Source organism: Panthera leo, chromosome B3 (assembly GCF_018350215.1).
Source record: "Panthera leo isolate Ple1 chromosome B3, P.leo_Ple1_pat1.1, whole genome shotgun sequence".
Lineage (NCBI taxonomy): Eukaryota > Metazoa > Chordata > Mammalia > Carnivora > Felidae > Panthera > Panthera leo.
The window spans coordinates 73815037-73825406 of record NC_056684.1 but is presented as its reverse complement, the minus strand read 5'-3'; the positions used below and the strand labels follow the sequence as shown (position 1 = coordinate 73825406).

Sequence of the window (10370 nt, the reverse complement as noted above, 5' to 3'; positions counted from 1 at the left end):
AAGACACTATATAATTTATTTTTTAACATGCTTGTTGCTTATTGTACCCCTCCCCCACGAGAGTGTAAGCTCTGTAGGGAAATGATCCTTGTTTTGTTCACAGTCACCCCCTGAGTTCCTAGAACGCGCTCAGGCAGAAGTCAGGAGACAGGAAAGGCCTGTCCTCAGCCTCATTCCCCTTGGCTCTGCCCTTACCAGGAGTTTCCAGGCTCGAGGATAAATTTGAGTTTATTTGGGGAAAAAAATGTTTAAAGCACAAGAGGCAGAGAGAAGAAGCCAGCATACATCAGGGGCCTGGTAGGGAGTGGTGCTTTGTCACTAAATTCATTGAATGAATGAATGAATGAATGAATGAATGAATACATTCTGCCTTATTTTAAACCCCTGTTTTCCTACCACAATGAAGGAACTTGAGGGAGGTTGGGTCTTTTTTATATTTATGTTCTCCAGGTTGTGTGGTCCAATGTACAAAGTAGGGATAAATAAAGCTTTTAATAGAATCAGTCTCAAGACAAAGACCCATGCCCAAGAGGTCCAGAGAGGGGGCGGTGGTGAGGGGCTTCGGTGAGGTGAAGGCTGGTGGGCAGGGTGGAAGCCTTGTCTCAGGCCCTCGCTTGGGCACCCCTTATGGATTGCAAAAGAGGAGGAGAGGCGTTCTCAGTGCCACTGTTCCTCCCCAGCTCCGCTGAGCCTTGGACATGTACACAAAGTAGGAGGGTGCCCATGAACATGACTCAGGACAATAAAAAGAACCTTTGCCAAGAGGAGACAACCTTAAGAAGAACTTCACACTGACTTCTCTCTTTTGTCTAAATTAGAAGTTCTCAACCTGGAATCGTATGCAAGATTTGGTGGGACTTTTTTCTTCGGGTCTCAAAGACCTGTATGGCCCAGAAAACATTAAGAACCGCTAGCCTGGAGAATCCCGACGGGAGTTCCAGAATTCTCCCACTCCCTCCCGCCACTCACGCTACTCCCACCAGCCTGCTCAGAGAACGGAGCAGAGCCTGCTGTGAACACTCACTGACCACCACCATGGGTCTGTGAACGCGCTCAGGCAGAAGTCAGGAGACAGGAAAGGCCTGTCCTCAGCCTCATTCCCCTTGGCTCTGCCCTTACCAGGAGTTTCCAGGCTCAAGGATAAATTTGAGTTTATTTGGAGAAAAAAATGTTTAAAGCACAAGAGGCAGAGAGAAGAAGCCAGCATACATCAGGGGCCTGCTGCCCTGCTGCCAGAGGAGTCTCCGTTCCTTTCCCTTACAGTTCCTCCAAAGTCCCAGCCCCATGAATTCAGTCAGCTCCACAGCCCCACACCAAGAACCCACATGTTGGTCGAATCACAGCAGCTAAATCAACAACAGTCACGCAGATGAGAATACTGGGGGTCCTTCCTCGAGCCTGGCACAAACAAGCCCCCAGCTTTATTGTCTGGCAGAGCTTCAGACCTTCATGGGCCCCAGGCTCCTAGGCCTAGACCCCCTTAGCCCCATCAGAGACGAGAGGAGAAGCCGGCCACCGCGATGTTCTCGCCGGTGATGTAGCTGGCGTCTGGAGAGCACAGGAAGGACACAAGTCCTGCACAGTCCTCAGGCTGCCCAATCCTGGACAGAAGGAGGACAGAACACATGTCAATGATCTCAGACTCTGGTTTTGCTGCTCTGGTGGGAGTGGATTCCAAGAGGGGACAGGGTGGACCCGGCAGGGCTACTTGCATCCTCCAGGGCTCTGCAGAAACCAGACTTCAGCTAAAGGAATGACCAGTGCCCAGGGAGGGGTCAGCTAGTGAGATAGACCAGCCCCTCCTCCCCAACTGTACCCAGATTACCAAAGTTCCAAACCCAACTTGCCTCTGCACTTTGTGATCTTCCTTGAGGTTGTTCCAGAAAACCTCATTTTTGTGTAGCTGGGCAAAGAGAAAACATGAAAGAGTCAGTGCTAGCTAAAACAAGGAGATGAGCAGGGACCAAGGTGATCCCATAGCAGATTTGCCTTTCTCAGGGGAGAGGGACTGAGTCGTGGCTGAATTCAGAGGACAGCAAGGACCTCAGCTGTTAAGGATGCTGATCTGAGGCTCCAGTCACTCCTTCATCACTTAGTCACTGGGGAGGTTTCGCCAAGCCAGGCTGAGAAATGGAGGACATGCCCCAGTCCTCACCACTTTGCTGAAGTCAGTCTTGATTACTCCTGGAACCAGGCAGTTCACCCGGATGCCCTTGGGGGCCAGCTCCAATGACAGTGTCCTGGTGAGGCTCAGCAGGGCCGTCTTACTGATGTTGTAGGGACCCAGCTCCTGGGAAGGGAATCAAGACAGTGATTAGGATATTGGGAAGCAGGGGCACCTGGGCGGCTCAGTCGGTTAAGTGTCTGACTCTTGGCTTCAGTTCAGGTCATGATCTCATGGTTCATGGGTTTGAGCCCCACATCAGGGCCTGTGCTGACAGTGCAGAACCTGCTTGGGATTCTCTCTCTCTCCCCCTCCCACACTGTCTCTCTCAAAATGAATAAATAAACTTAAAAAAAAATTTTTTTAAAGGATATAGGGAAGCAGAGGAACACATCAGTTGGATTTCTCTCCTACAGATGATCCCACCCTGGCCCAAGCACAGAACTCAGACACACTCTCCCCAGCCTGGTCTGAGAACAGAAGCTGGATCTGAGGGACCCAGCAGCCACATGGGCATCAGCTCAGCCTAGGGCAGCAGGAGTAAAGTGTGGGTCTATCCCAAACGTTGTCCCTGTGGCGTTGTGGGGACCCCTTCCCCTAATCCTACCAGGAGCACATAAGCAACAACTCACCACTCGTGGTACATATGCTGAAATGGAGGAGACCAGGACGACTGCCCCCCTCCTGAGAGGAGACAGACACAGAGGAGACAGGAAACCAATAACTTACCATGGACTTAGGTGCCACTATTATTTTTAAAAGATAAAAAATTATAATTATAACATTTTAATGATTATAGTCATTGAATAATGCAGTCCTCACAACAGCCATACAGTTCCTGTTATTATCCCCATTTCCCAGCTGAGCAAACAGAGGCTCAGCAGGGCTTATCAACAGAGCCAATAGGTGGCAGAGCTGGGACTCCAACCCTATCTCTCTCTGACCCAATGTCTCTACTTTGAACCATTACACTCTTCTGCCTATCCCTGGGGTAGTGAAGAACAGACAGCCAGGTGCTTGGGAAAGGGGGCAGAGTGGCCTTGGTGACAGTGAATGCCTATCAATGGGCGGCCTCTGACAAGTAGATGGGGCCGGAAGAGACAAGAAATGAGAGTCAGGAGTTTTTCCTTCTATCCAAGACAGTCCCCAGGCCAGTTCCTGAAGGGTATGTCTGCATGGAGGACATACTGGAGGACTAGCTACGTGCTGAGGGAGGTGGTGGCCCAAGTCCCTAACCTCAGACCCCTGAGACTATGTGTGGAGTGCAGTCAGATATGCAGGACCTAGAACAGGTCCTGCCTAGAACAGCAGGCTCCCTGGAGACTGAGAAGCAGGGAGTGAGGAGGGGCGTGGGATGGACCTCTCCCTGCCGGGAGCAAAGGGGCAGACCCTGTCCCAGACTGTAAGCTGGTGAAAAGGCATTGTCCAGCTGTGAGAGAATCAGAGTAGGTGAGGGTGAAAATGACCTGCCCAAGGCTAAGGAGCTAAAAGCACAGCCCTTTCCCAAACATGGTGATGTCAAGGCCAACGAGAGCATGCCTGAGCCACTGGACATCACCCTCATCAAACAGCCACTAGAATTAGAAGCCATAGCTGTACAAAAGGTGAGGCAGAACAGAGGGAGGGGGATGTGGAGGCCTCAGGGACACCTCTTTTGTCCTCCCCTCCCGGCTATGGCCCCATGTTCTCTAGACTCAATTCATGCCCTGGCTCCCCACCAGTCCCCACCCCCACCCTGCAACCTACCCCCTCTTCACCATGTGGGGCACCAGCTGGCTCAGCATCAGGGCCGGGGCCTTCACATTCACTTCCAGGATCTGAAGTCAGAGCAGAGGCATGGTGGAGGGCAGAAACACATAGCCCTCAGCCCAGGACCTGTTCTCATAAGACACATGGGGTCCTAGAATTTGTCCGGTAAACCCAGATATGTGCAGATCTGAGATCAGTTCCCCTTCTGATCAGGACAAGAGGTGCTTCCCACTTGCTAATGGTTTAACACGCAGGCAGGCTAAGTGACAGGCCTGTGAGCAGAGCCCTGAAAATGTGAATTGTTCAGGACTGGGGTGAAGGAAGGCAACGTTGAGGCCTTTTAAAGAAACTGGACTATGTTCTGGTTGTGCAGACAGAAGCTGTAAGCAGAGGCCACTGGAAAAAGACTGAAAGTAGAACAGATGGAGGGAATGTAGGTGCTGGGAGCAAAGGAGATTTCTAGAAGAGTTGTCTTTGTCTGTCTGTGTTTTTACTTGTTTATGTCCTTGTCTTGTCCCAATAGAATTAAAGGCGTACTCACAATGCAACAGCATAAAACAAATCAAATAGGTATTATGTGTGAAGAAATGGAGAACAGTAAAAAATAAGTGTAGAAAAATAAGAAAAAGCAAGAGTAAGGTTGGTGCCCACAGTTCACAGCATGTGGTAAGGACTGAACATTAGTCTATTATTCGTTCACAAAAATGCAAGCTGTGAGGGCCTACATGCATGCCAGTTTATTGCAAACTTGGCTCCAAGCTTTCTTACGGCCACCACAAAGAGGGAGACACAACAGAGAATTGCCATTCTGGGAGTTGGGTGCCCACGCTGGGCCTGCCTGCAGCTAAAACCTGGATCTGGGCTCAGACTTAAGGGTCCCTGACCCTCTGTCTGGGAACTCTGTCAGGTGGCACTGGGGACAGAGGAAAAGTATGAGAGGAGCCGACAGGGAAAGACGCAGAAACTGGGCTGGGGGCTAGGCCAGATTACCGGTTGGGACTAACATGGGAGCAGGATCCCTCCTGTGGGGCACCACCTCGAGTGAGGTCAGTGCGTCTGGGTCTCTAGGGAGTGAGGCTGCACATCTGCAATGCCTTCCCACGTTTTCATCCCACACCCAACCACCCCATTGGATGTGGGCAGGGGAAATGCTTCAATGGAGAGCTGGTGAGGCCAGTGTGATGACAACTTGCCAGTGTTGGGGATGACCCCCAAGACTGTAAGAAGTGGCTCAGATGTCTAAAGGGCGGACCAGCATGAGATCCCCAATAAGAAGGAATTGAGGGTTAGACTAAGGGTATTCCTGGTCATTTTCTGTTCGAAACAGACCCCCGCCACCCCACCGATGTCTGCCCTAAGCTCCATGTATGTCAGGCTGGGTGATGGGCTCAGACAAGGCCACTCCTAGACTTGGCAACCAAACATGAGCCAAGGAAAAGTTACAGCTCCTCCCGGGCTGAAGAGGACTGCCCTATTAGAAAATTGGGTAGAGTATCTCTGGGTGCCACGAAGTCCTGAGTAGAGACTGTGGGCCTGAGGAGGATGGGTGCTGGAGAGTCCTCAGGCAGGAGAAGGGTGGAGGAGAGGCGGTAGAATGGGAGATGGGAGATTTCCCAACCAGCTGGAGAAAACGGGAGTCTGCCTGGGGAGGTGCTCAAACCGGCCCAGGGATAAGGTGAACAAGAAGGAACTCCCAGGACACCTGCTGAAAACCGCATGCAGATAGAGCAGCAGGTCAATGTCACACTCGTTTTGTAACCATTTCACCTCTGAGGTGGTGGTGGATGTGACTGGAGATGACTCCTGCCCAGTGGGGCAGACCTTGGAAAACAGGGTAGCAGCAGAGAAAGTAAGGCTGGGCCGTGGGCAAGTGCGCTCGGCTTCAGGAGAGAAGATTTGAAATGGGTTCTGAGAAAAAGAGAGTCATGATCCCATGAACTAAGACACTAAAAGAGGGTATGACTCAGGAGGGTTAGGAGATGGTCAGCCATGCAGTCCCAGCCACCTAATCACTAATGGTCGTTGGGCAGCATCAGGAATCTGAGGAGCCTGGGGAGGCTGCTAGCAGCGGCTGCAGGGAGCTCAGATTTCAGGCCATCTCTGAGGATGGAGGAAAGGGCAAGCCGCCAAGGGCAGATGCACAGGAGAGGTGGCTCGAGAACGATGTCTACAGAGCGCGGATTGCTGGGGAAGGCAGAAGGGAATGCTCTGGCCAGTGCTTGGTAGGGAGGGGGGTGCTAACAAGGTGATTTCATTGCAGTCCGTCTTGTCTGACAGACTCAGGAACCAAAGACAGGAGTGAATGGAACAGAGGTCATAGGATAACAAAGCCCAAAATGGACCTCAAGACATTTTGCAAGGCCTCTTCTGGACCCTGTGGCTCAGGTGGCAGGATCATTAGGTGGACGCAGTGGGTGGAATGTCTGAGCTCATAGGAAGCCAGTGGCCAGGCCCAGGCCTGACAGGTGTAGCAGGTTCATCTGAGGGACAGTAAGGAAGCCTCATCTAGGAAGGGTGAAGAAAGAATCTCAGCGGCAGGTACAGGTCACCAAAAAGGAGCAAAATCACCAAAAAAAAAAAAAAAGGAAAATATATCTGCTGTTGACAAAGAGCAGAGACCTTACTATTCTTGACCCTTACCAAAAGCAGAGACCTACTCCCACAGCTGTAAAGCTAGAGCCTGGAACCGTGCCTGGCACATAGCAAACCCTCAGTAAATATTTGCTAAATGAATAAATGCAAAAAGGATGGGAAGAGAAAAGATGGCAGAAAGAATGTAGGAAGCCACTTTAAAAACACACAAATTGGAAAGGAGCACCGCAGCACACTCCAGGGGACAAGCGGTCAGTGCCTGTTTTTACAGTAACTTTGGGAGGGGAGGCTCAACCGGGGAGCACTTCAGACCCTCTGCCAGCTCCTCCCAGCGGCCTCTCACCTTGTCCCACACTTGCTCACTGGCCCCCAGGGTGCTTCCCACCAGCGGGTTGACACCTGCACTGCACACCAGGAAGTCGAGACCCCCACAGTGCTCCACGACCTGGGGGAAAGAGTGACACGAAGGGCATAAGTGTGGAGATGGCCCAAGGAGGCCACACCCACCCCGCACTGCTGCCAGGTGCACAGGGCATTGAGACAACACTTGCTAATTAGATACTGTCTCAACCAGGAATGGTCACAAAGCCAGTGTGAGAACCAAACACTGGTGAAGGCAATGCCCTAGGTAGGCCCAAGGACGGGCTCTGCAGAGCTGAGGGCCTCAGGAGAGGAAGGTCTGTCTTCTCCAGGAATCCGTCTATATGCCCGGGATGGGGAATCCCTTTAGATTCCTCCTCAACCACAGTTCTCCAGGTGGGGGTGGGGGTGAGGGTCCTTTCACGAACAAGCCACTTTCCAGAAAGCCAGCGTGAACAATGAGGTCTACCCGCTTAGACCATGAACAATCCTGGTTTCAAGACTGTTGTAGGGCCTCCCAACCCCGATCCGGGTCCCTGCCCCACCCAGGGCTGAGCAGAGTGGGAAAGGCTCTGTGCACTCTCCTTCCTATGTCCTTCCACCCCTGTGGCCCCTCACCGTGGCCACCAGTCGCTCCCGGTCCTCGGCCTTCCCCACGTGGCACACGGTGCCCACCACACTCAGCCCCTCCCCCTGCAGCGCCGCCACTGCCCGGTCTACGTTCTGCTGCTTCCGGCTGCTGACCACCACGAGGGCCCCGTCCCGGGCTAGGGGCCTGGCGATAGCAAAGCCGATCCTGTGGCAGAAATGGAGGGAACAAGACAGCCTCAGCCTCCTGCCACCATGGTCACTCGACCCACGGAAACCAATAAGGCTGTGTCCTAATCTACAACCCTGAGGTCTCTCTGTGGAAGCGAAAATCCTTGTGAGGGGTCAAGACCCATAGGGCAATCAGGGCACTTACCCATCAGTGGACCCCGTGACCACAGCCACCCGATTGGCCAGGATGCCCTTTTGGCCTATCCCACTGCTGGTCATGCGCACAGAGAGTCCAGCACAGGAATGGAACAAGCCTCTGTGGATGTAGGCCACTGTTGGGAGCATGGAGGCCAGTTCCTGTCTCTGCTTCCTGCTGAACTTGGCCCTGGAGGAGAGAATCAACTTCAACTATCACTGATGCCATTAGTGAACGTGATGGCAATCTACCTCCAGCTCCTTCAGACAGACAAGGCCAGCAGCAGAGAGCCAGAGAGAGTCGAGCTAGTCAGGGTGAATTTCAAACACGTGAGCCTCAGGTCAGGCAAACTCTCTGTGAAAATTCTCTATTTATAAAACAGGCAAATTAGAGTATGAGACCCACCATTCAGCAGACAGGGTTATCTTCCCATTCATTCCACGACCAAGCACTGAGCACTTGCAACATGCCAGAGAAAGTAGACCAAGGTTCTGAGCGCCTGCATAACGTCCTCACCAGGCTGTGCTGAAGTGAAGCTAATTGCATAGAGGCTGTGAGGAGCCTGAGCCAGACAAGGCAGCCCCACACCAGGCTGCAGGGTGCAGACCCATGCCCTCAGGACACCCTCAGGAAGGAAAGGGGTAGGCCTTTCGCAAGTGTGGGTAGGGGTAGGTCTACACAAGTGTGAAGGCAGGGTGAGGACCTGGCGTGGGAGACTCACATATGCAGACACTGTGTATGAACTAGAAATACAGGAGAGATGCTTGTGTAGGGGATCCTCTTTCGCCAGGACCCCAAATTTCCCAGCTCCACATCAATGTGAGCCCAGAGGCTCCTGCCTCCCCCCAGTGTGAGATTCCCATTTGCCTGCCCAGGAGCCCTGTGGGGTCCCAAATCTAGGAGTGTGATCTGTTTCCTGCGGAGGCGGGAGGGAAGGAATGGTTGGAGAAAAGGGTCACTGAGGATACACAGCGACTCGGGATGTACTTTTCATGTAAGATAGTGCCAGGAAGCTGAAGAGATGCAGTCTCTGGCAGCTTGGACTGCAGGGGCCATCAGACACGCACTTTCAGGAGATTCTGGTGTGGGCTGACCGTCCGCAGACCCTCATCTGTTCCAGACCTGCCTTGGCCACTCTAACACCAAGGGACTCCTTGTTACTAAGCAACCCCTGCCATACCTACTGCATCTCCCTTGTTCCTTAGCAACCAACCTTTACATAACCCAGTTCCCTCCAGTTAGGGGTCCTTATCTATAATAACAAATGAATGGGTGCTGCTCAGGAATTAGGGAGAAATTTCAGATTAAATATCAGTCTGTATCAGAGCCATAATGAAGGTAACCAAATGCTCTGCTTTAAGAGAGACAGCCTTGGTTTCAAATTTATGTCTCTTCGGATACCGTATTTCCAAAGACACCCTTTGCAGGTCCTTGACCTCCTCTCCTTTTTGTCCTGGCTGCTGTCATTCTCTTCTCTCTCACATGCTGTCTCTTTTCTGCAAGGTCATACCTACAGCCTTTCCATTCCAGAGGATGAGGGGTTTCAGCTTCTGATTATTCTACCTTTCCTAAACAGGACACCAGATTCTAAACACTGTTATGACCCCTGGGGGACTTCTCTACCCCCAGCTGTGAGCACAGATTAACCCCACCAAGTGTCAAGGGAATTGGTCTCCTTGGCTGGGAGGGCAGCAGGAAAAAGAGGGACTCGAATTTTGTCAGGACGGGCCGCCCCCTGCTGGAAGACCAGAGTTATGGCACGTCTGAGATGCTGTTCCCATACCAGCAAGTCCGTGGCTGTCCCCTCTGTTCTACAACAGTCCTTACCAAACCCTGCTCCTTTCTAAACTTGCCACGAGATGGTTTGCAGGAAAGCTTCCTTACTGGTAGGGAAAAGCAGCTGTGGCCTATTGCAGGTAGAGCATGGAGAAACTGATCAGGCCCCATCTGTCTGTCTTGGTTCCCCTTCCGATTCCAGGTCCTTCTTTCCCTGAGACTGAGCAGCTTCCAAGGGTCCGGGCTCCCACTCACTCTGCCCTCATCCTCACTTCTGCTTTCCTCTGGAGCAGTCAGCTGGGCCAGCTAGGCCAGAGTCAACCACAGGTCCCGGGAGCTTAGAGTGGTATCTGAGCCTGGCACTGCCCACTCTGATGCCCCTTACCATGCTGATCAGTTCAGTTGCCCAGAAGTGGAGGTGGGAAAGCCAAGTGGACACACCCTCAACTTAGTCCCATCTTGGAGATGGATGGCCCTCACCAAAGAGAAAAGGAAAGGGAAAAGCAAAGAAAAGATTAGGGGAGAGCTAGTAGTTAGAAACATTGACAATCAGGAAAGAGAGAGATGAGGGAGATTTCAACAGAAGGTGCATGATTTGGGCAAGTCTGTTCCCCACTCTGGCTCCATCTGCACCTGGGTAAGATGAGGTGCTGAGTTGGGTGGCCCTAAGGGCTCTGATAGCCTCCAAGAGCTTTATTATGAGAATCAAAGAAGAAATAAAGACAGCTGCAGACAGAGCCAGGGAGAAGGAAGCATCAGCACAAAAAATAAAAA

The 10370-nt window shown here is 52.1% G+C and overlaps 1 protein-coding gene across 4 annotated transcripts; it reads right to left on the bottom strand.

Annotated features, from left to right (window-relative positions):
• Positions 1-1370: 1370 nt before the first annotated feature.
• Positions 1371-8966, bottom strand: DHRS2 (dehydrogenase/reductase 2). 4 transcript variants are annotated; one of them, XM_042940597.1, is made up of 10 exons: positions 8888-8966; positions 8226-8356; positions 7830-8009; positions 7484-7661; positions 6849-6950; positions 3911-3981; positions 2797-2848; positions 2156-2290; positions 1848-1903; positions 1371-1601 (listed from the first exon to the last, which is right to left on the bottom strand). In XM_042940597.1, exons 2-10 carry the CDS (start codon positions 8255-8257, stop codon positions 1490-1492), a joined length of 918 nt encoding a protein of 305 aa, XP_042796531.1. In that variant the 5' UTR covers positions 8258-8356; positions 8888-8966; the 3' UTR covers positions 1371-1489. The 4 variants fall into 4 exon arrangements, with proteins under 4 accessions (XP_042796531.1, XP_042796532.1, XP_042796534.1 ...); XM_042940598.1 differs by having other exon boundaries at positions 8808-8961; XM_042940600.1 differs by lacking the exon at positions 7830-8009.
• Positions 8967-10370: the final 1404 nt, after the last annotated feature.